The sequence below is a fragment of the Henckelia pumila genome, chromosome 2 (genome assembly GCF_033568475.1).
Source record: "Henckelia pumila isolate YLH828 chromosome 2, ASM3356847v2, whole genome shotgun sequence".
NCBI lineage: Eukaryota > Viridiplantae > Streptophyta > Magnoliopsida > Lamiales > Gesneriaceae > Henckelia > Henckelia pumila.
Genome location: NC_133121.1, coordinates 176,851,063 through 176,876,559, shown reverse-complemented (window position 1 = coordinate 176,876,559; position 25,497 = coordinate 176,851,063). Strand labels below are relative to the sequence as shown.

The 25,497-nt window shown below is 36.7% G+C and overlaps 2 protein-coding genes and 1 long non-coding RNA gene across 4 annotated transcripts; all 3 read left to right on the top strand.

Annotated features, from left to right (window-relative positions):
* The first annotated feature begins 5,656 nt into the window (after positions 1-5,656).
* Positions 5,657-6,142, top strand: LOC140879017 (uncharacterized). Its single transcript, XM_073282647.1, has one exon. The coding sequence runs from the start codon at positions 5,657-5,659 to the stop codon at positions 6,140-6,142; it is 486 nt and encodes a 161-aa protein (XP_073138748.1).
* Positions 6,143-14,691: 8,549 nt separating this feature from the next.
* LOC140885113 (uncharacterized) lies at positions 14,692-17,763 on the top strand. 2 transcript variants are annotated; one of them, XR_012150811.1, is made up of 5 exons: positions 14,692-14,884; positions 15,420-15,481; positions 15,618-15,686; positions 15,839-16,656; positions 17,638-17,763. It is a non-coding gene; the product is annotated as an uncharacterized lncRNA (long non-coding RNA). The 2 variants fall into 2 exon arrangements; XR_012150810.1 differs by having other exon boundaries at positions 15,386-15,481.
* Positions 17,764-23,448: 5,685 nt separating this feature from the next.
* Positions 23,449-24,322, top strand: LOC140885434 (kunitz trypsin inhibitor 4-like). Its single transcript, XM_073292390.1, has one exon. It carries the CDS (start codon positions 23,485-23,487, stop codon positions 24,166-24,168), a length of 684 nt encoding a protein of 227 aa, XP_073148491.1. The 5' UTR covers positions 23,449-23,484; the 3' UTR covers positions 24,169-24,322.
* Positions 24,323-25,497: the final 1,175 nt, after the last annotated feature.

Below are 25,497 nucleotides of genomic sequence, written 5' to 3'. Positions count from 1 at the left end.
GGCGCTCCGACCAGGGGCGGCCGGAGCCGGCCGGCAGCAGGCCAAGAGGGCCTGCTGCTCACGGCCGAGAGGCTGTGGGAGAGGGGGGATCGGGTTGGGCTAGTCTAGGGGTCCGGGTCGGGTCTGGGTGGTCCGGGTCGGGTCGGCTAGGTAGTGGGTCGGGTTAGTGAGTTCGGGTCCGAGTTTGGTGGGCCGGGCTCGAGTATTTTATTTTTTTAAGTATTTTACAAAATTATGTGTTTTTGAGACTAATAAATTGAAATAAAATTATTTGGACTCCCAAATAATTTTATTTGGACTTTTAAAATTTTAATTAAGTTAGTCCATTAATTTTGTGAGCTTTTGAGCCCATAAAAATTATTGGGCCAGTCTATGAGTTTTTGGGCCCATTGGGCCAGTGTAAGTGTTATTGGGCTTAGTAAAATTTTTAATGGGCTTTATTAATTTAATTGGGCTTAGAATAATTATTTGGGCTTAAGGTTTGAAATAATGGGCTTAAGTATGTTAATGGGCCAGATTTAAGTTAATGGGCTTGTGTGTAGGGCCAGCAGTCCAGGACCATCCCTGAGAAAATTTGCATGTGTCCTGAATATATATTTAATTATTTTTATGCATTTAAGTTATTTTAATATTTATACGTTAGTAAGAAATTAAATTAAATATATATGATGGACACATATTTTATTCAAGTACATGCATTCATGAAATATTATTTTATGCATGATTTAATGTTAAATTGAGCAATAAAATATTTTATGTTGGAAGTTGAAGTAGTGTGACAATTTAAGGGGGATTCGTCCCCATATGATTGAAGGGCAGTTTACTGCCAATTTAATGAGGTGATTCGTCACCGGCCACGTACGTAGGTTTCCACGCTGATCAGTATTTAATGTATGATTTAAGGTTACACTACGGATACAACCATGCGATGTTAGAAAATGAATTGCTCAATAATGTTATGTATTACGTTATGTATGTTTATTTAAGTTAAGTATGTTATGAAATTTTAAGCATGCTCATTCATGTATATGTATGTATTAGTATTAAATTGGTTTAAATTATTTTAAACCCTTGTTATGTTAGCATGTTGGGCCTCTAGGCTCACTACACTGGTATGGTGCAGGTGAGTACGTTGAGGATGACGTTGTACCCACCGGAGGCGAGGACGTATGAGCATGCATGCAGTGGCCCCGTGACCGTGAAATATTCTGAGTCGCTATGCATGATATTGTTTTTGTCAGAATGATACATTTTTATTATTTTCAGTTGCTCTAGAATATTTATTTAATATTTTCAGTGCATGCAAACTTTTATTTATTTATGCAGTATATTTTTAATTAATGTTTGACTCAGATATTTATTATATTTTTAAGAATGCATTTTTATTTAAGTATTTAATTGGTTATTCATTTTAAATACCTTTATTCGGTGCATATATGTATGGGCATATATGTACATATTATATTTAGTAAGTATAAAAAAAAAATTTTCCGCATATTTATTTATTATAGAGTTAGGGTCGTTTCAGTTGGTATCAGAGCACGGTCCTCGGAGGGGCCTCACTGCTATGCGAGCTCAGAAATCCACGCTACCGGTCTGTAAGTTTTAAACGTTTATAGCATGATTTAATTTCTAGAATTTAAGTTAGTATTAATTTCAAAACACTTAGTTATGCATGGCGATTTACGTAAATAAATATGTGGTGGTGCAGAATGCCTCCCAGACAGGTGAACTGACGTGGGAGACCTCCACATCCACCTCCACCTCCACCGCCACCTCAGCAGCACCCTATTACAGCACTGGAGCAGGCCAGTGCCACTATGACGGCGGGTATTACTGCCTTGCTGGAGCAGCAGGCAGCCGTCCCAGACTGTCCCACGAGGAGGACGTCGCGGAGAGGTTCCAGAAGAAGGGGCCTAAGGAGTTTTTGGGGACCACCGATCCGTTGGTGGCTGAGGGATGGATTCGCTCACTTGAGTCCATCTTTGACTATATGGGTATCACAGACGCCGACAGGGTGAGCTGTGCTACATACATGATGCGAGGCGATGCAGCCTCATGGTGGGAGGGAGCAGTACGAGGAGTCCATCTACCTACTCTGACATGGGCTGAGTTCAGGCGTATCTTCTACGCCAAATATTTCACTGAGGATGTGCGCAGTCGCATGATCCGAGAGTTCATGAGTCTCCGGCAGGGGGACCGATCTGTGGTGGAGTACATAAGCCAGTTTGAGAGGGGCTGTCGTTTTGTGCCCATGATTGCTGATAGTCCGCAGGAGAAGATGCGGCAGTTTGTTGAGGGCCTGAAGGCTGAGATCAGGCATGACGTGCGCATGGCAGACGTGTTTACATATGAGTCTGCAGTCAGCAGGGCTTTGCGTTCGGAGGAGGGTCGGAGAGCGATCCAGAGAGAGCAGCAGCAGGGTAAGAGGCAGTTTGTTCAGACAGGGTATCAGCGACCATCTTCGCAGCCACCTGCGAAGAAGCAGTATACAGGGCCGGCTAAGGGCCCGAATCAGCAGCAGAGGCCACAGCAGCAGAGGCCGCAGCAGCAGCAGAGGGGCGGGGCCCCTAATGCCATAGCTCATCCCACTTGCCCGAAGTGCCAGAAGATGCATTCGGGACCTTGCCTATTGGGAGCAGGAGTTTGCTTCCACTGCAGAGAGCCGGGGCATCAGATTGCTAACTGCCCCAGGAAGAAGAACACCGCTGGTAGGGTGTTCGTGATGCAGGCTGAGGAGGTCGACCCAGACACCTCCTTGATCACCGGGAGAATTCTAGTTGGAGGCAACTCCACGTTTGCGTTGCTAGATTCAGGGGCTACGCATTCGTTTATCTCCCTGGAGTTTATCCGGCGGGTAGGCATCACACCTGAGAGTAGTGACAGTGGGTATGATGTTACTATGCCGTCAGGGCAGGTTATGTCTACCTCGAAAGTTATTCGAGGACTGGAGTTAGAGCTGCAGGGACACTCCATTCGAGCAGATGTAGTAGTCTTGCCTTTGAGTGGTTTTGATCTTATTTTGGGTATGGACTGGTTGACAGTCAATGGAGCTTCGATTGATTTTCGTCGGTGATCAGTGTCAGTGAGACCTACAGGGGGCGACCCGTTCACTTTTCATGCATCTCAGAGCAGTGATATTCCTCAGGTGATATCCTATATTCAGGCGAGGAAGTTGTTGGGACGGGGTTGCCAGAGGTTTCTAGCGAGTATTGTCACGACTTCAGAACCATCTAGCAGATCATTATCAGAGTTAGAGGTGGTTCGTGACTTTCCGGATGTCTTTCCGGAGGATGTTGCCGGAATTCCACCAGTGAGAGAGGTGGAGTTCAGTATTGACTTAGTGCCAGACACCGTGCCTATCTCTAAGGCACCGTACAGGCTTGCTCCTACCGAGATGAAAGAGTTGAAGGAGCAGATACAGGAGTTGTTAGAGAAAGGCTTCGTTCGACCTAGCTTTTCTCCTTGGGGAGCTCCGGTGTTGTTTGTGAAGAAGAAGGATGGCAGTATGAGACTGTGCATCGATTACCGAGAGCTTAACAGAGTCACAGTGAAGAACAAGTATCCACTGCCGAGGATAGAGGACTTGTTTGACCAGTTGCAGGGAGCTTCAGTGTTCTCCAAGATCGATCTGCGATCTGGTTACCATCAGTTGCGTGTTAGGGATGCAGATGTGTCCAAGACTGCTTTCCGGACACGATATGGGCATTACGAGTTCTTGGTGATGCCATTTGGGTTGACCAATGCTCCAGCGGTTTTCATGGATCTCATGAACCGAGTCTTTCAGCCATATCTGGATCAGTTCATCATAGTCTTTATTGATGATATTTTGATCTATTCTAGGAGCATCGAGGAGCATAGACAGCACCTTCAGACCTCATTGCAGACTTTGAGGGAGCATCGGTTGTATGCCAAGTTCAGCAAGTGCGAGTTTTGGCTTGAGCAGGTGGCATTTCTTGGCCACATTATTTCGAGGGATGGAGTTGCAGTCGATCAGTCTAAGGTGGAGGCAGTGCAGAATTGGGGCATTCCGAAGAATGCTTCAGAGATTCGCAGTTTCTTGGGTTTGGCCGGATACTACAGGAAGTTCATCAAGAGTTTTTCCTCTATTGCAGTACCCTTGACTTCCTTGACCAAGAAGAATGCGAAGTTTATATGGAGTTCAGACTGTCAGAGGAGCTTCGATCAGCTGAAGGAAGCACTCACTACAGCACCAGTGTTAGCGATGACAGTACCACACGAGGAGTTAGTGGTTTACACCGACGCGTCTAAACTTGGTTTAGGCGCAGTGCTTATGCAGTGTGGTAAGGTTATTGCGTATGCGTCGAGACAGTTGAAGATTCATGAGCAGAACTACCCGACGCATGACTTGGAGTTGGCAGCAGTGGTCTTCGCTTTGAAAATCTGGAGGCACTATCTGTATGGCGAGAAGTGCAAGATTTTCACAGACCACAAGAGCCTCAAGTACTTCTTCACCCAGAAGGAGTTAAACATGAGACAGCGCAGATGGTTGGAGTTGGTGAAGGACTATGACTGTGACATTAGCTACCATCCGGGTAAGGCTAATGTGGTGGCAGATGCTTTGAGTCGGAAGTCGTCAGTGGTATCATGTTTGACTGTGCAGTTACCACTACAGACCGAGATTCAGAGATTTGATTTGGAGTGCTATCCGAGTGGCCATGCACCGAGCTTGTCAGTGTTGACGGTGCAACCAGTTCTACGAGATCGGATTAGAGAGGGGCAGACCACTGATGAGGAGTTACAGCGATGGAGACAGAGAGATGAGGCTAGAGGAAATCTCTTGTATACAGTGGAGGATGGCATCGTTCAGTACCGTGGTAGGATGTGGGTACCGAACGTCGATCAGTTGCGAGCTGAGATTTTGACAGAGGCTCACGCATCTCCGTACTCCATTCACCCCGGAAGTACGAAGATGTACAAGGACTTGCAGCTATTGTATTGGTGGCCCGGGATGAAGAGTGACATCGGGAGAGTGGTGTCAAAGTGCTTGACTTGTCAGCAAGTCAAGGCAGAGCATCAGCGTCCAGCAGGACTTCTTAGACCTCTCCCCATTCCGGAATGGAAGTGGGAGAACATTACGATGGACTTTGTAGTTGGCTTACCGAGGAGTACTAGAGGGTGCACAGCGATTTGGGTGATTGTGGATAGACTCACCAAGTCAGCTCATTTCTTGCCGGTAAGGACTACTTACACCTTGACACAGTATGCAGAGCTTTACATCAGAGAGATTGTTAGACTGCATGGCATACCAGTGTCTATCGTGTCAGACAGAGATCCGAGGTTCACCTCAGCGTTTTGGAAGAGTCTGCACACAGCTTTGGGGACTAGACTCTTGTTCAGTACAGCTTTTCATCCCCAGACAGATGGGCAGTCCGAGAGAGTGATCCAGGTTCTCGAAGATCTTTTGAGAGCTTGTGTCATCGATTTTCGAGGATCTTGGGAGACTAGACTGCCATTAGTGGAGTTTACCTATAACAACAGCTTTCAGTCGTCTATAGGTATGGCTCCATATGCAGCACTCTATGGGAGGAGATGCAGATCTCCGGTGCATTGGGATGAGGTTGGAGAGAGGATTTTGTTGGGTCCGGAGATTGTGCAGCAGACAGCTGACATTGTGACGCAGATTCGAGACAGGATGAGGACTGCGCAGAGTCGGCAGAAGAGTTATGCAGATGCCAGACGACGCGATTTGGAGTTCGCGGTAGGTGATCACGTATTCCTGAAGGTGTCACCTATGAAGGGAGTAGCGCGTTTTGGGCGGAGAGGCAAGCTTAATCCGAGATACATAGGGCCATTTGAGATCTTGGAGCGAGTTGGCACGTTGGCCTACCGTTTAGCTCTACCTCCAGGGCTAGCGGCAGTGCACAACGTTTTCCATGTATCCATGCTTCGGAGATATGTCTCCAATCCGTCGCATGTGTTGGATTTTGAGCCCTTACAGTTGCCACCAGATCTGGTGTATGAGGAGAGACCAGTGCGGATCTTGGATAGAGAGGAGCGGAGGCTTAGGACGCGGGTCATACCGATGGTCAGAGTCCAGTGGCTGAATCACTCGGAGGAGGAAGCTACTTGGGAGACCGAGGAGGATATGAGGACTCGCTACCCGGAGATGTTCGGGTAAGTACTTTAATTTCGAGGACGAAATTCAATTTAAGGGGGGGGAGAATTGTAACACCCGGTATTTTAATTTCGTAAATCCGCCTGCATAATTAGGATTTTTAATTATTTAAATTTATGATTTATGGGTTAAATAATTATGTGAATTATTTATGCATGATTTAATTTATTTTTTAAGCATTTAACCCATAAATAGTGATTTTTATGATTTTTGGTATTTTTATTATTTAATCGCGTAGACGGGACCGTGGACGGACGAGATGACAACTTTCCACCCAAATTATTTTATGAGCCTTTTTAGAGCCTTAAAATATTATTTTAAGTTTTATTATCTCAAAATTTTAAGTATTTAATTTTATTTAATTTTAGGGGTCATTTTTATCCAAAATTAGCCAAAATAATGATTTTTAATTATCTTTAAAATTCCCCTAATTCTTAATTTCGGGATTTTATAAATTTTAATTTAAAGTTTCTGATTTAATTTTTATTAGAATGTTTAAATTTTATATTATTCTATTTATTAACTTAAAAACCTATTTCCTTAATTATTGAAACCTAAATCTACCCAACCCCACCCAAACCTCACGTCACTCTCAAACTTCAGCCGTCACCCCCACTCACTTTCTTCATCCTCTCGACCCCAGCAAACCCAGGAAGCCATAGCCAAGGATCGTGAAGCTCCAAGCGTCCCGTATTTGCGTCCCGTCGTCCCGGAACCGTCTCACGCTCGCGTTTCTCGTCGTCTACGGTGAAAGGCATGATTTCTTTCTTGAATTTTCGTACCATCTCAGTAATTATTGTAGGCGTATGGTGTATGTACTAAATTCTTTAAGAAATTACAGAAAATATGGTTTCCTCTCGGTTGCACATTCATGGCGCCTTGTTTTGTTTTCGTTCATGGACATACACATGTTTTCATGGTTACGGACGGCTAGGGTGCTGGTCAGGGATTCCTAGGTTGAGGTAGGGTGGTTTGGGCTCGAGTGGCTCGAGTGGTTCGAGCCAAACGAGCCCAAGTTTTGAGCTAGTGCAGTCGGCGGCTAGGGTTGACGCAGGTAAGGGTTACGGGTTCAGAGGCTTCGGGTTCGTCGTGCAGTCGTGCATGGGGCTGGGGCTAGGCATGGGTTAGGTCCGCCCGGACGTGGGCTACGTCTGGGCGGCGGCGCTCCGACCAGGGGCGGCCGGAGCCGGCCGGCAGCAGGCCCAGAGGGCCTGCTCACGGCCGAGAGGCTGTGGGAGAGGGGGGATCGGGTTGGGCTAGTCTAGGGGTCCGGGTCGGGTCTGGGTGGTCCGGGTCGGGTCGGCTAGGTAGTGGGTCGGGTTAGTGAGTTCGGGTCCGAGTTTGGTGGGCCGGGCTCGAGTATTTTATTTTTTTAAGTATTTTACAAAATTATGTGTTTTTGAGACTAATAAATTGAAATAAAATTATTTGGACTCCCAAATAATTTTATTTGGACTTTTAAAATTTTAATTAAGTTAGTCCATTAATTTTGTGAGCTTTTGAGCCCATAAAAATTATTGGGCCAGTCTATGAGTTTTTGGGCCCATTGGGCCAGTGTAAGTGTTATTGGGCTTAGTAAAATTTTTAATGGGCTTTATTAATTTAATTGGGCTTAGAATAATTATTTGGGCTTAAGGTTTGAAATAATGGGCTTAAGTATGTTAATGGGCCAGATTTAAGTTAATGGGCTTGTGTGTAGGGCCAGCAGTCCAGGACCATCCCTGAGAAAATTTGCATGTGTCCTGAATATATATTTAATTATTTTTATGCATTTAAGTTATTTTAATATTTATACGTTAGTAAGAAATTAAATTAAATATATATGATGGACACATATTTTATTCAAGTACATGCATTCATGAAATATTATTTTATGCATGATTTAATGTTAAATTGAGCAATAAAATATTTTATGTTGGAAGTTGAAGTAGTGTGACAATTTAAGGGGGATTCGTCCCCATATGATTGAAGGGCAGTTTACTGCCAATTTAATGAGGTGATTCGTCACCGGCCACGTACGTAGGTTTCCACGCTGATCAGTATTTAATGTATGATTTAAGGTTACACTACGGATACAACCATGCGATGTTAGAAAATGAATTGCTCAATAATGTTATGTATTAAGTTATGTATGTTTATTTAAGTTAAGTATGTTATGAAATTTTAAGCATGCTCATTCATGTATATGTATGTATTAGTATTAAATTGGTTTAAATTATTTTAAACCCTTGTTATGTTAGCATGTTGGGCCTCTAGGCTCACTACACTGGTATGGTGCAGGTGAGTACGTTGAGGATGACGTTGTACCCACCGGAGGCGAGGACGTATGAGCATGCATGCAGTGGCCCCGTGACCGTGAAATATTCTGAGTCGCTATGCATGATATTGTTTTTGTCAGAATGATACATTTTTATTATTTTCAGTTGCTCTAGAATATTTATTTAATATTTTCAGTGCATGCAAACTTTTATTTATTTATGCAGTATATTTTTAATTAATGTTTGACTCAGATATTTATTATATTTTTAAGAATGCATTTTTATTTAAGTATTTAATTGGTTATTCATTTTAAATACCTTTATTCGGTGCATATATGTATGGGCATATATGTACATATTATATTTAGTAAGTATAAAAAAAAAATTTTCCGCATGTTTATTTATTATAGAGTTAGGGTCGTTTCATTTTGTGTCGGATATCCTATTTGCATCACAGTATCCTTCTAGTACGGAAGGATATGTGCTATAATGTAATCCATAGTCCATTGAGTACTTTAAGTATTTAAACACTCTTTCTAATGCTTTCCAATGATCATGACTAGGATTACTTGTAAATCTACTCAATTTATTTATTGAGTATGCAATATCAGGACGAGTACAATTTGTAATATACATTAGACTCCCAATTATCCTTGCATATTGCTGTTGAGATACGGGTTCACCTCGATTTTTGGATAAATGTAAACTTAAATCCACTGGCGATCTTAACGGTGTGACGTCATATGCGTTGAATTTCCTAAGTACTTTCTCAATATAATGAGATTGTGTTAGGACAATTCTTTCAGGCGCTTTTACAATCTTAATTCCTAAGATAACGTCTGCTTCTCCCATATCTTTCATATCAAAATGTTTTGTCAACATTTTCTTAGTTTTCATGATTATATCATGATTACTACCCATTATGAGCATGTCGTCTACATATAGACAAACAATTACATATGAGTCATGTGTTCCTTTTATATAAACACATTTATCACACTCATTAATCTTGAATCCATTTGACATCATTGTTTTGTCAAATTTTTCATGCCATTGTTTAGGAGCTTGTTTTAGCCCATACAACGATTTAATGAGTCAACACACTTTTCTTTCTTGACCGGGAGCAATGAATCCTTCAGGTTGTGCCATATATATTTCTTCCTCTAACTCACCATTTAAAAAGGCCGTTTTAACATCCATTTGATGTATTTCTAGATTATTTAAAGCAGCAATTGCTATAAGTACTCGAATAGACGTTATTCTTGTAACAGGTGAGTATGTGTCGAAGAAATCCAACCCTTCTTTTTGTCTAAATCCTTTGGCCACTAACCTTGCTTTGTATTTTTCAACAGATCCATCAGCTTTGTATTTTCTTTTTAGGATCCATTTGCATCCTAAAGGTTTGCTTCCCGGTGGGAGATCTACTAACTCCCAAGTATGATTTTGCATGATAGAATCTATTTCACTTTTTATGGCCTCTTTCCAAAGTGGAGCATCAGGACTGGATAGCGCTTCACTTAAAGTCCTTGGATCATTTTCTATAGCATAACTTAGAAAATCAGGACCAAAAGTTTTAGCTATCTTAGCTCTCTTACTACGCCTTGGTTCTTCGTTTTCATGAGTTTCCTCATTTGTAGATTCATGAGTTCGTTTAATAGAACTCGTTTCTTTCTCTTCCTTAGAAGGAAAGATGTTCTCAAAAAATGCAGCATTCCTTGATTCAATAATTGTATTTTCATGTATATCAGGAATCACTGACTTGTGCACTAGGAATCTATATGCACTACTGTTGTTTGCATATCCAATGAAGATGCAATCTACTGTCTTAGGTCCAATCTTCACTTGTTTTGGCTTTGATATTTCTACTTTCGCCAAACACCCCCACACTTTCAAGTATTTGTATGAGGGCTTATGTCCTTTCCACAATTCGTAAGGAGTTTCATCCTTCTTTTTATGTGGAATTTTGTTAAGTATATGATTTGCCGAAAGTATTGCTTCCCCCCACAAGTTTTGGGGAAGTCCAGAACTTATTAGCATGACATTCATCATTTCTTTCAAAGTACGGTTTTTCCTTTCCGCAATGCCATTAGATTGTGGTGAATAAGGAGCAGTTGTTTGATGAATAATGCCAGATTCATTGCAAAATTCTTCAAACGGAGCAACATATTCACCTCCTCTATCACTGCGAATTTTCTTGATTTGTTTGCCTAATTGATTTTCGACTTCAGTCTTATAGGTCTTAAATGCTTCAAGAGCTTCATCTTTGCTTCTTAAAAGAAACACATAGCAGAATCTTGTGCAATCATCTATGAATGTAATAAAGTACTTTTTCCCACCTCTAGTTTGTACAAACTTTAAATCACAAACATCGGTGTGAATTAGTTCTAGAGGTACTGTACTTCTTTCCACTGTGTGAAAAGGTACTTTAGTTAATTTAGCTTCAACACATACTTCACATTTATAGTTTGAATCAATCTTAGTCCTTGGAATAAGATTTAGTTTTCCAAGTTTTCGCAAAGTGTTGAAGTTAACATGTCCTAATCTAGTATGCTATAAATTAGAACATTCAATCAAGTAATTCAAAGCATTAACTTTATTACTTTCAAGATCACGAATTACAGTCATTACATTCATTTTGAACAGTCCCTTTTCTATATATCCTTTTCCTAGGAACTGTCCATTTTTCATGATTACAACTTTGCCGGCTTCAAACACTATTCTAAATCCGGCCTTGACCAGTCTAGACCCCGATACAAGATTCTTTCTTATGTCCGGAACATGGAGGACATCGATGAGAGTAAGCTCTTTTCCCGAAGTCATCTTGATCACCACTTTTCCTAGTCCAACGATCTTAGAAGTAGCATTGTTACCCATATAGAGCTCTCGTCCACTTATAGGAGTATACTTCGAGAATAGATCCTTGTCAGCACAGACATGTCGTGTAGCTCCAGTGTCGATAAACCATTCTTTGGGATGATCAACCATGTTAGCCTCAAAGATTACTGCTGACAAATCTATCTCGGACAAATCAATAGGCACAGATTTGTGTAGGACCACATTTGCCCGGTATTGATTGTCCTTCTTCGGTAAGCGACAATCCTTGGCTTTGTGGTTCGACTTTCCACAGTTCCAGCATGTGCCTTTCCACTTCTTATTTTTCCCTTGCATCACATCTTTCCCAAACTTTTTCCTTTTCTTCATAGCATTCGGCTCTACCAAGTTTGCCTTTGCTTCCATCGGCATCTTACCAGCTTTGATTTCCGCTTTTCGATTGTCTTCTTCAATTCGCAGTCTGACAATCAAGTCTTCGAGCCCCATTTCCTTGCGTTTGTGCTTCAAATAATTCTTAAACTCCTTCCATAAAGGTGGCAATTTCTCGATTAATGCAGCCACTTGGAAGGACTCGCTGATCATCATCCCTTCAGCCATTATGTCATGTAGGATGATTTGGAACTCTTGCACTTGGCTAATCACCGTCTTGGCATCAACCATTTTAAACTCGAGAAACTTACCGACTACGAACTTCTTCGTGCCAGCATCCTCTGTCTTGTACTTTTTCTCTAAGGATTCCCACAGTTCCTTAGCAGTCTTGGTTGTAGAATATACACTATACAGCGTATTGTCCAACCCATTCAGTATGTAATTTCGGCGCAAGAAGTCGCTGTGACACCATGCATCAAAGGCAGACCTTGTTTGTGTGTCAGCATCCGGTGCCGAAACAGCAACAGTTTCCTTCAAAAATCTTGCAAGATGAAGTGTTGTGAGGTAAAACAACATCTTCTGCTGCCATGTTTTGAAGTCAGAACCGGAGAACTTCTCAGGTCTCTCGGCATGTGCATTGGAAGCAGCAGGGGCCGTGACAACAGCCGGTGGCGGCGTAACAGGGGGTGGCGGTGGGGGCGGCGTAACAGGAGGAGTTGGAACATCAGCCATGATCAAAAATTTGTCTTAAACTTGTAAGCACAATTTCCACCACACAATTAAAAGCGAGCCAAGAGTTGAACTCTTTTTTCTTTAAGACAAATTTTGCCCCGCCTAGGTGCTAACGGGATTGTGCAAAAAGTCTCCCAAGATAGAACGCTTTCCAACTTTGAGTAGCAGCACTGCAGACTCAAAGAACTTCGAACAGAAGTGCTTTAAGAAAACTCAGACTCGATATATGAGTATGCAAGAGAGAAGAGAAGAACTGAATGAGCGAGTTGGAATGAATGTAGGAGTCATCTATTTATAGATATTGGATGGTTGCATCCCTTCGATGCATGCATGGCCGAGAAGTTGCAATGGTTCGGTCTGAAGAGATGCACACTGTTTCTGACATGCAAAATAAATATTTAATTTATTTGTCTAAAAAATTTAAACATGTGCCAAGCCAAGCCCAAGCCCGTGCCGAGCCGAGCCGGCCGGCCGGCCGGCGGCGCGTGTGGCTAATGGTTCGAACCTAGCCTAGACTAGGTCCGCTCCCTTTAACAAACATGGGTATCCCTTGGGACCCCAACCCATTGTTCAAACTTGGGCATTATATATTGTCATCCTTTCCCTTATTTTACCAATGTGGGACAATGAGCATTTATCTCATTCACCACTTTCCAACACATTTTTCAACAGTTCTTTCTACTTTCTGGCTGTCGTTTTTCTATGTATTCGTATCTGTATTTCAGTTCTTACCTGTTTCATTTTCTAATTGGATTCCCAATTTTTTGAAATACTTTTTATCTGTTTCTTTGGTTAATAGGAATTTCATCTATAAATTTAAATGTATCATTCTTGGGTAAGGCAACCTTTCAGCTAACTAATCTCAATGCCAACAGATTACAGATTATGCAAGTATTGATTTCAGTCGAAATGTAGGTTCAAAGAAATTTCTGCTAAAACTAGGTAGAATTTTAATAATTAATAAAAATATATAAATTTACATAAAATGACATCTTTTCACCGACGAGTGTAATGCTAAAAAGGATTAATTACCTGTAAGATATCAAATTAAAAAAAATATTTCAAATTCGATTTACAAATATAACAAGTCCTAAAAAATCTCTTCATCAAAATATTTAATGGGACCTTACATCGGGGAAATTTTGCAGATTTTAAACATGGATTAATGCTCATGTGTAGGTCGTTCATTAAATGAGGAGATTCTTGTGAACACCATGGAAGCTTGCACCTTGTAAGATCACTACCAAATGTTTTGAAGGTGTGTGGTTTTGTTTCATTTTTTGACTTTATGTTTTACTCTTTTTTGGGTTCTTGATTTGGTAAACTTGAAAAGTATATATTAATTTTGTCACTTTCCCAACTTTTTCTAATAATGTGAGTTTAGTCATCTCAATTTGATCAATTGTTCGTGAAGAAATTATATCTAAGTTGCATTAGACATTCATCTCCGTTCACATGATATACATATGATAAGTATGATGTAAATGAAATTTTTTATTATACTCTTGGACAAATATCATGTTTGATTCTGATTTTGCAAAGACATTTAAGATATATTAATAAACATAATAATCAAGTTAAAAATATACAAAACAATATATTTTTTTGAGAATCTAAATAAAATAATATATTTATTACTGAAATCATCCGATGGTTGTCATTGTCAAAATAATAGACTCTTTATTCAAAAATAATAATAAAATAATAGACTCTTCATCTAGTTTAATTTTATATATAGTTTGTTTAATAATTTAACGTCTTCAAATTACGAAAAAATACAGAAAAATAACTCATACAAAATATAATTTCTGCAAAGCACTTACCCAATATATGAATCCCGTAACTTTTAAGTGAAAATGCAGTAATTTTTTTTTTAAAAAAAAGGATGCAGTGCGTGGCCAAAACCATGCAACACGAGTGCAAGGAAAAAAAATTCTGCATTTGTTTTATAAAAATTACGGACATTACACTATATACATCTCAATTTTAAAAACAAACTCAACAAACCTTTCAACCCAAAAAAGTCCATCTACTCCAAATTTAGTAATCTGTTACCTGAATCACAGTTTATTTATGTGATGAAAATTGCAGAATAATTAATTTTTCATTGGGATTCAGTAATTGTAATCTAGTAGTAGTCAAACAGAAACTCAACTTATAGGAATATACTGGAGTTAAATTACCTAAATTTTGTTTTTTGAAAATTAAATTACCTACATTTGGGGCACACCATTTTTTTTGCAATAGAAGGTTCCCCCCGGCCCCTACTCACTTTTTTTTTTTTGCAATGTAAGGTACATAAAATTTCAGTAATGCTTTTATTTGATAGATATTCACAGATGTAGAATGACGTCTCTCTGAACTAGTCTTTAAATTATTATTATTATTATTCAATGATTTATGCTATTTTCATTTTCCGTGATCAATTTTAAATTATTGTGAAAGTGAGTAGATTTTGGAGAAGAGATGGTATTGGCTTAATGTCTTTGCTCTGGAAACAATCCATGATTGGGAGGCGCTTGAAAAATTTTCAAAAGAAAAAAGCCTCCTATTGGTGAGTCTATTCAATATTTGCGAACAAGTTTCTCTGTGTACTTGCTAGGTTGTTTCCAGTAACATGTTTCAGTTGCCCACATGGACATAGGAAATCAGGAATACATGAAACTTTTATTTGTTTAAACTTCCTTTTCTGATCCAAGAATTCGAGTGAGATGTATACATATCAACGAGCACATAATCCACTATATTTCCTTGACTTTGATTTTTACCTTTTTACTTGGGTTACCATGTAAACCATGTCTCTGTTCAGCGAACTGTTTGCGCACCTTACCGTGAAACCATGATAGATGCCCTCTGAAGTTCCATTTGTTTGTTCATCGTATAATTTGGCAGTTTATGGTTATTTTACTTCTTATATTTTTTTCTTCAATGTTTTGAAAGGACCGGCGATAATCCACTAAACAGGAGTATAAGATACTTTTGATAGTTCACGGAGAGATTTCATTGTTTTTTCCTTTTTCCATGTTTTTACCTTTTATTATATTGTCATCTTTAGGTTACCGGCCATTTATCCGCATGTACTAATGTAGGTGAGATAGCTGAAGCTCTTAAATATATTCCAAAACATGCTGATCCCATAGAGAAAGCCGAGGTAAAATAGCAATTTATTTGATAGCTGGATTTATATATATTTCATATTCTGTGGGCAATTTTTTTTTCTTGTTTAAATGCTAAAATTTTCCATAAATTTTGGGCTGGCTTATGCTGTAATTGGGATGGAATTTAAGCTCGTGCGTCCAGCCGATCATGAATCTAAGCTCGCCCGACCTAGTGAAAGAAACTGAGAGAACAAAAAGGTCCAGACAGATATTTTAATGGAATTTCAGCTTGTTTTTAAACATTGACTTTGAGCTTTTAATTATATCTTAATTTTTAAAAATTATGATGTTGAAATCGTGAAGGATTGCTTGATTTTATTATTATTAAGTTGTACGATTTTGATTTCCAGCGTGAGAGATCATTTGAAGCCAGGTCTATTCTATCTTCACAGACTAGGATTCAAGGAATGGCCCTTCTGCCGTGGGCCTTGAGCATGACTCATCTTTTCAGAAGATGAGGATACTCCAATTATACCCCAGAAATATTTCATCAAGCATAAGGGAATCCCGAGATCTGTGAGTTTTATTTTTTTATTACTATCGACAAGGAATATATTTGGATCTTTCTTGTCAATTGTTCGATGCACAACTAGTATCTATTTTTAGCTAATCTTGAGTTGAAATTATATGGAAAAGTTGAAATTCCATGTTTTGTACAAGTGCAAGATGCCTGCTCATCTCTCATCTAATTCCATCCCATCCACCAAGTCCCATCCATTTTGCTCCATTAAATTCAGAGTCCACCTCAGATTTAGGTGTTAGGCTGGGAATGGTGAAAATTTATGTCTCTAAGGTATGGCCTAAAGGTAATGTGCTTGTATAATGATAGTAAATTTGGCCTTTTCTTGTGGGAAATGGTGCTTTATTTAGTAAACTGATCAAGAACGATGGGTAGTTATCAGTCATCTAAGTATTTTTGGATAAATTTTTGAACATGGCTCGATTCTTTCATGAATAGCAACGTGACAAATACTTTTATTCGAGCAAACCACAATTGTGAATTGAAGAAACTGAGGCTCTTGGAGTGAATTTAGAGTGCCAAGCCAGTGACTCTGAGGCATATGCAGCAACCACAGAAGAAGGCTCAACCATCTCCGGCCACCAAGAGCGATGGCTCAGCCCATATCACCACCATTATCACGTCGTCCATGATCATCGCGATAAAATGGTACATTATCCCGCTGTATTTTACTAATGATTAATTTTTAGAGGCAGTTTGTAATAATAGGGTAGACTAGGGATGTCACAGGTCAATTTCCCAGTTTGGTTTTCTATGGTCACTCGTCCGTTTGCTTCTCCTTAATGGGAATTGTTTTTCTTCAATAATCTGTCTTTTTTTTTATACATTAATTTTTTTAAATTTTGTTTCAGTATATTAACTTTTCTTGTTTAATTAAGGTATCTGAACCTAAGAAAAACACAGGATTGGATATTAGTTTTCAGATTTCATTTTAATTAATTTTGAAGTACTAGTGAGTTTACTTACATGATGAGCGTCAAGAAATGCAACAGTTTGGAAATGACATTGATGTTGCGACCATTTAGGGTATGGGAGGTGAAACTTACGTGGTTGATACAAATTACAGATAAAACTTCACTTGGAATATCTTATGTTCAGGATTGATGATGATAGAAACTGCTGGGTTTTGTGTTCTTGAAATCTGCTTAGATGTGGAAACATGTATACTCAATGTTACTATATATGCGTCAATTGGCATTCCAAATGGCAGACCATAAAATTAGCTTGATGGGAACTTTTAGAAATTTTAATGATCGATCTGCACCGACTTAATTTACTTCTTGTGTTTTTGTAGAAGAAAATAAGAATGATGTGAAAGAAAATGTTGATATTATATTGTTGTTGATACTCTTCGAAACATTACAATTTAAATGGTAAACATAGTTGTCTATAATTTATTTATACGCTGGTGTTCTTTAAGTACTATTTTGTCAGGGAGATGTCACGCAGTCTTTGTTGCTTAGTTCGATTCTTTGTTTATCTTCTAAGATGGTTCAGTCATATGCGGATTGTTTGGATAACTGTATTGAAAATTTACAATCAAGTCGATCTTCCCAGCATATTTGTTTTATGGATATGAATTCCAGAATTTTGACATCTTTTCTGCTACTTTGAATTCAACTTGTGCAGATAGTCGTGATGCAGAGGATAATAGTGGATATTATTCTGGAAGGAGTGTTTCAAGTTAATTTATATAGATTAGTTCATAACTCGATCTATTGGAAAGATCCGAGTTAATTTATATAGATTAGTTCATAACTCGATCTGTATATTTTCTAGTGTAGATTGATTTAGAATTTAGAATAAGAATATTGATTTGTAATATTGAAAAATTGTATATTAAATTTTATTTTAGAAATTTAAATTTTTGTTCATTGGTAATGTTGAGGACAACGAATAATAACTGTTGTGAAAATCAAATTAAGACAACGGTTTAAAATTGTTGTAAAAACCAACATACGACAACGGTTTTAAAACGTGGTTGAATAATAAGCAAACACCTACATAAGACATCGGTTTTAAAATGTGGTTGAATAATGTCTACGACAAGGGATATAAACTGTTGCAAATCTGTTCTGGTATATCAACATAGACAACGGTTTATAACTGTCGTTAAAGGCAACTTAAGACAACGGTTATAAATCGTGGTCAAATACTATGTACGACAACAGATATTTACTGTTGCATATCCGTTGTCGTATGTTAGAATCCACAACGGATATAAACCGTTGTTGTATGTTATACTTTCGACAACACCTTAAAGTACAACGGTTTTTTGACCCCTACGACAACGGATATAATCCGTTGTCGTTTCCCGTTTTTCTTGTAGTGGTTATACATAGATTAATAATACATCAAACCAAACAATGCCAGATCTCTAATACTCTCTAACTTGATCATGGATTCTGTATAATGTCTCCTTATCAAATTACAACTAGTGATAGCGGTGTAACTTCAATTATTTTAAATCCTACTTTTCAAGCGTGTCAAACTCATAATTTTCATAGATTAATTAATGGAGAGTTATTGTTGCAGTCAATAATTTCACTTGTTGCAATCTATATAAATTGGACACTTGTGATCTCAACCGACTATATATGATGCCAGTTATGAAACCGATGTACCGATGTCTTCCAAGTTATAACTTATAGCTAACAGATGGTAGGTGTGAGGTTATAATAGAGCACCCACATTGGTGCATGGTGATTAATAACACCAATTAATGTCCATGCACTAATGTGGGTGCATAAATTATTAATGTGTCAGTCCAAAAACTCATACATATTTATCATAATTGGCACCGTTTGGTTCATGGATTGGACGATGATGGATAAATAATCTAAGGATTTTAAATCAATATACTTGGATTAGACAATGGTGCATGACACCAATCCTTGAAAAAACTTGAGCCAAGCATTGGACATAGCAAGAATGATTAATCAATCAATGTGTTATCCTTCGTGCCAAACGGTGCCTAGCATACACATTGGTTCGTGTTCTTCCGCGTTAATCCACCTTCCACCTCTTCAAAAAACGTGGGGTTCACATGATACACACTTATTATATTAATATCTTTCAATTATTAACACACACTCACATTCATTTAATATCAAGTCTCATTATTTATGGACCCCAATATCCCATTTTCATCTTTACTTTTAATTCAAATAAATAAATGATTTTTTTCGTTTTCTTAGAAAAACGTGTAGTAACGTGTTAATAGGAATGAACATATTAATTGGTTGGGAAATAATTTGTATATCTATATAGGTGCATTAATTGATATTAACATTATTTGGTGTTAATAACATCAAATAATGCACCAATGTGGATGTTCTTATACATAATAAATTTAAAAAAATGGAGGAACATACGGCGTGAAAGCACGTGCCATCAATTTTTTAATTATAAAAAATTAAACAACAAAGAAATTATAGTCTTTTGTTTGGAATTAAAAATGTATTTTTTAATATAAAATAATATGTAGCAGATTGTGGGACGCATAAATAATGAGTATTGATATTAAATGGATGTGAGTATGTATTAATAATGAGAAATTGTTAATACGATGAATATGTAGCATGTAGACCACTGAATTTTTTATTTTTGAAGATGTGGAAGGTGCATCAAATAAATATGTATTAATTGGGACCAATGCGAGTACCCTTATAGCTACCTAACAGATGGTAGGTGTGGAACCCAAATATTTTAAATGGTACAATAGTCGTATGGGAAAATTGCAATTTTAGTTTTTTATGTTTGTCACTTTACGATTCCGGTCCTTTATATTTTCATATTTCATTTTTAGTCCGGCATGTTTCGATTTTAAATTTTTGTTTTGTTATTTAAATTTTTAATACTTGTGTATTTAACCTGAATGGCAGGCTAAACTATTTTATACTAAATCATGAGCTGATAATATAATTATTTATAACTTGGTTCTTATGTTGTTTATGGATTCATAAAACATATATCAAGTTATTAGGAGTTAAATCATTAGGTTAAATCACAGGTTCAAATATTTGATTAAAAGTTCTCTTTCAGCTCTTTAGCCGTTTTAGCCGTGTGAAGGCGTTTAGGCATTTTTGAGCGATTTTTTGAGAACTGATAATCAAAATATTTGGTAATATCATATGTATGATTTTGTAATATCCTACACTGATTTGTAATATCCTATAATAATGCGATCTCTATGTTTTCCTGGTTCCAGTATGGTATCAGAGCCATGGTGGTTAGATAATGTGTTGTTAGTGATTGATTTAGTACAAAAGTTTCATAGAAATGAATATTTCTATGATCAATAATGATACTGTTCAAAATAGTATGATTAAATAATATGATATTCCAAATAATTTGGATTTATTGAATAAATTGACTATTCCTAAAGTAGAACCTAAATTGGGTTATAAATTAGGAACTTTTGAAAGATTAGGTTTAAAACAAGTAGTAAAAACTACTGAAAAGTCTATTTCTCTCCATAGAAATGAGATGGTAATTGGTTTGTTAAACAAAAAGGATATTTTACCTTTTCAAAAAACTCATAAGTTTTTATATATTGGTTTAGTGCAAATTGTTTTTAAACCTCTTATTTAGAAGGACTATCAGAAAGCTTCTTAGCAGCTTTACGTGATGGTAGAAATTTGAATTGGAAACAATACCTTATGGGAATTATTCAATCTAGTTTGGCTCATGGTCCAGTTTATTTTGATGTTTATCCAAATCTTTCTTTATCGTTATCCGATATAAATATAATAATAATAATAATAATAATAATAATAATAATAATAATAATAATAATTCTGAGTTTGATCTATGAGTTTATATGTACAGGTGTTTCTTCACAAGTTTTTTGGATTTATGGGTAGTTGTCTTATCCGGCACCTTTCTAAAGTAATTTTGGTAATTCTCTACACTAGTGCAGTAGGATAGTTAGATAGTATTTGCAACATCTAAAAATAAGTGATTATGGAAATTTTTTTCACAAATTTATGAAGAGAATCTCCATAATCACTTTTTTTAGAGGTTGCAAACACTACCTTAGTGTATGCAAATTTTATTTCATCTTGGTTTTACGTTTCGTGGTTAATTGTATTTTGGGAAAAAAAATGTTTTTTTTTTTTATCTTTATGTCTTTCTCTTCTTGCGATTTTGTCATCTATGTTATCAAATTTCAGTTGTAATCTGCTATCTTCATTGTTTTTTTACATTTTAATCCTTTTTCAGAATTGATGCTACATAGCTAGAGCCAATACAGTGTTGATGTGTACCCAATGAAAAAAAATTATATTTTCAAAATTCAAATGTTACAAAACTAACAATGAAATTTTCTAACATTGAGGACCAAAATTACAAAGTTACATAATTTCATATAAAAAAAATTTCCGAACTTTTTTGATGATGAATTATTTGAAAATATTTTAGCCTCCCCTCATAAAAATTTCTAGATCTATCGCTTGCAGAAAGAAATTTTTCTTAAAGTTTATTAACTAGTTTTGAATTGACATATCTTCGCCTAATTCTCTAATTTTTATGCCAAGTAATTATTTCAACTATTTTGAAATTATTATATACATCTGTTTTGATCACTCTATTTTTAAGTGTCTTTCATTCGTTTATATATGCTCCTATTTTTCATTAACAATATATCAGTTCATGCATTTAATTATATCGTCCCCGATGGTTTTTTTTTTTCTTTCGATGCTTATCGATTCAATAATTATCAGCTACGTACACATGATATATATGAATGAATTCCATAACACGTTTTTTCTTTGTCTTTCGATGCTTTTTGCACCATGTTTCAATCATGTGATCAAGTACTAGTTTGTATTATTGTTACCAACAATAAGGACATATAGAACAATATAATAGATTTCCTTTAATTACGATAAAAGAAATTGTTCCTTTAATTGAATTTTTTAACTAGTTAGTGAATTTTAAGATGAATTTACGATTACATGTTAAGTTGTTTTTAATATAATCGTAGATAAATTAGTCATTTTGTACGGTTCACTCCAATGTTTTCTTATAACAAATTAACACTTAGATTTTTTCCCTTATTTATTTTATTATATTTTTTACAATACTCCACACACCCTTGTAAAATTGATGTACATCTATTTGTCTTTGGTGACTATATATTTGTTAGCGAAAATGCTAAAAAATTTTAAATTTTTAAATTTTACCTTTTTTTTGTTTTCGTTAAAAAAAACTATACAAACACACAACGTGTATATAAAATATTAATATATATATATATATATATATATATATATATATATATATATATATATATATATATATAATTACACATATTTTGTTATTTATTACAGTTTAAATATGTGAAACCTGAAAAAAATATTGAAGAATATTATTATTATTATTATTATTATTATTATTATTATTATTATTATTATTATTATTATTATGATATGAAATTGTTGGAATCTATAAATTGACACCATCACCAATCCATTTTCTTCACACCACACAACATTAACATTACGAAATAACTACACATATATATCATGAAGAATCTAATCTCCTTGCTCACTCTCCTAATTTTCATCCTCAATATTTCTCATAATCTGTTCAGTTTCCATGGGCCGTAATTTGTTCCACCCAAAATTGTTGGATGAATTACTTTAACATTGGAGTACGGAGTATCCATAACAAACCTGCAACAGTAACCAGGAACTCACTTAGTAAAGTCAAGTGGTAGCTCTGATACTACGTGAAAGAGACGGTATATGCAGTTTGTAAATAAAATAATTAGTGTTGTATTTGGTGTTACAACACCAGAGACAACACAGTGCAAGAAAAATAAAAGCGTGAAATAAATAACGCAAACAAATAATTATGCACGAGTAAAGAATACTCGTGCAGGTGCCTTACGACTAAATATCACTAGAAAAGATAATGTCTGTCTTACAAACCAATACTAGTGATTTTATGAAAATCATTAAATCCTAAATTTCACAAGAAGTTGAAAAATCACACTTGCATCCTATAGAATCAGAGTACAAAATAAATAGATGCAACTCGCGTAAGTTTGAATCGAAGAACAGCAAAAATCATCGAATAAAACTATGCACTAATTTGTAATTTTAAATAAATTTTGTAATCCAATGTGTAACTCTCATGTCAGATAAACTATACCTTCAAATCATGTGTGTCAGTCTAGTCCAAAAAAATGTTCACAGAAGAAATTGAATACCTGGCATTTAACCAAGAGTTCCTTGACGCATGAGTTTGCTGTTTTTTTGTTAATTATACACATTCCGATAACAATAGTTTCGCCTAATTTTAAACATGCTTTTTCTCACCTTGGCCAACTTGTATTGTTATATCATTATTGTTAGGGTTTAACATATGAAATTGAGAGCTATAAATTCACACCATCCCCGAACCATTTTTCCTCACAGAAAGAAAAAATACACACATATATATAAAACTATATTTATAGTATTGATCACCATGAAGAATGATCTTATCTTCTCCTTCATCACTCTCCTCATCTTCTTGCACACCGCCACACAAGCCCAGGAGGAGCCTGACGCGGTGCTCGACTGGGACGGGAACGCGCTCCTGTTAGGCGAGAGTTACTACGTGGTGCCGATAGTTCCGATTATAAACGTCCGAGCCAGCGGCCTCCTCCCATTCGTCGTGTCGAAAGAAAACTGCAGATACGGTGTTTCTCAAACACTATCTGGAGTGGGCGTCTCAATGAATTTCAGTTTGATCGTCACTCCTTATAATCATCTGCTTAGTCGAAAGAAAACTGCACCTACGGAGTTCGCAGTCCCTGAAAACGTCGATTTAGACATCTCGTTTTCTACTTCAGTCGGTTGCGGTCCGTCGGACAGGTGGAAAAGCGACTACGACAATGCCACGGAGCAGTACTTCGTTATGATAGGTGCAGAACCTCGTAAGAATCCGCCTGGAATCATTGGCGAAGCTTTTCAGATTCGAAAGGTTGGGATACCCGGTACTTATGAGTTTGTCTTCTGCCCTCAGACATGTTTTTCTTGTGTCCGTAAGTGCCATGCGGTCGGGATTGTCGTTCAAGGCGGAGTGAGGCGTTTGGTTGTGAGTACTACTGGTGAAGCCTTTTTCCCCTTTTCGTTCCGCAAGTACCTGCCCGAACACGCGATGGACTGAAGTTGGCGTCGTGGTGTGTAGCATGCCTTCCTTGGTTCATAGAATATTCCGTTGTGTTATAATATAAATATAACTGTGGTGTTTAATTTGCTGGTTGTCATAATAAAATCTGTGAGCCCAACTTTATGTACGAACTGTTGGTATGCGCCATTTGGTCGTGTGACAGAATTTGTATGTGTTTCTTTTTTAATTGGTTCTCTCTTTATTATTATTACTACTAAAGAGACTTGCACACGCATAGTTAATATATGTAATAGTTGTTATTATATATTATTTTTAAAATTTTTTTCTAAAATTATTTGAGAAACAACTTGCATGTGTTGTTTAAAAAATAAATATGTCTTTTGACAACTATTTTGTAAAACTGTTTTTATACTTAAAAATATGTTTGGGTAACTATTTTAGAAAAACATTTTAAAAGTTAAAAATAATTAAAAAAGTGTTTGGACCATTATTTTATAATTTTTTTAATATTAATTTGTTCTCCTTTTTTATTTTTCTTTTAATTTTTTTTTTATATTTTTGTGATTGATTTTATTTTTCCTTTCATTTAATTCACAATTAAATATATAAAATTTAAATACAAATTCTCATTTAAAATGTAGTAATCCAAAAAAACATAATAAGTGCATTAATTATATAATAAAATTAAAACGTACAAATTCTCATTTAAAATGTTGAAAGCAAAAAAATATAATTAATGATAATAAAATTTTTAACGACTTGATATCGATGTATTCTACATTTCATTCGCTATAGTAATTCGACGATTATTCTATTGCAAGATGCCACCATCCAACGTGTCAATTTCAACCTTTAATTTGCTCAACTGCTTGTTTGATGAACTTCTTCCTATCTTTAGAGCTTGACAGCCTCTTCATCATCCAACTTGGATATAGAACATCCCATATTTCTTCAAATTTTTCGCCCTCGATTCGGCGTATGGCTTCTATGAATTTTTCAGGCATGAATCAAAATGGAAATAACAATCAAGGAGCTTGCTTGTTGTCCCTACTAGATTCATAAAGAAGTTGTGTTTATGAAAGAGAAAAATATTGCTATTCATTAGCAAATAAATTAAAGTCACAAACATTAGAACAAGAAAATTCCTTAATTCAATCTCAAATCAAGAGAAAACTCAAAAGTGACATAATAAACATCATTCATCTTGGTAGGATGGAGAGAAGACTCGAAAAAGTTGAAATTATCCATCTCTACGATCTCTTCACCAGATCAACTGCCATGTGGCCAAAAGATATTTCAGAAATTACCTGCGAAATATAATATAAAGCCACAAACACAAAGAGTTCTCTGCAAAATCCATCGATC

What these genes read in the sequence shown, in the direction of transcription:
- LOC140885434 (XM_073292390.1), top strand. Translation starts at nt 23,485, where the DNA reads ATGAAGAATGATCTTATCTTCTCCTTCATCACTCTCCTCATCTTCTTG.
- LOC140879017 (XM_073282647.1), top strand. Translation starts at nt 5,657, where the DNA reads ATGAGGACTGCGCAGAGTCGGCAGAAGAGTTATGCAGATGCCAGACGA.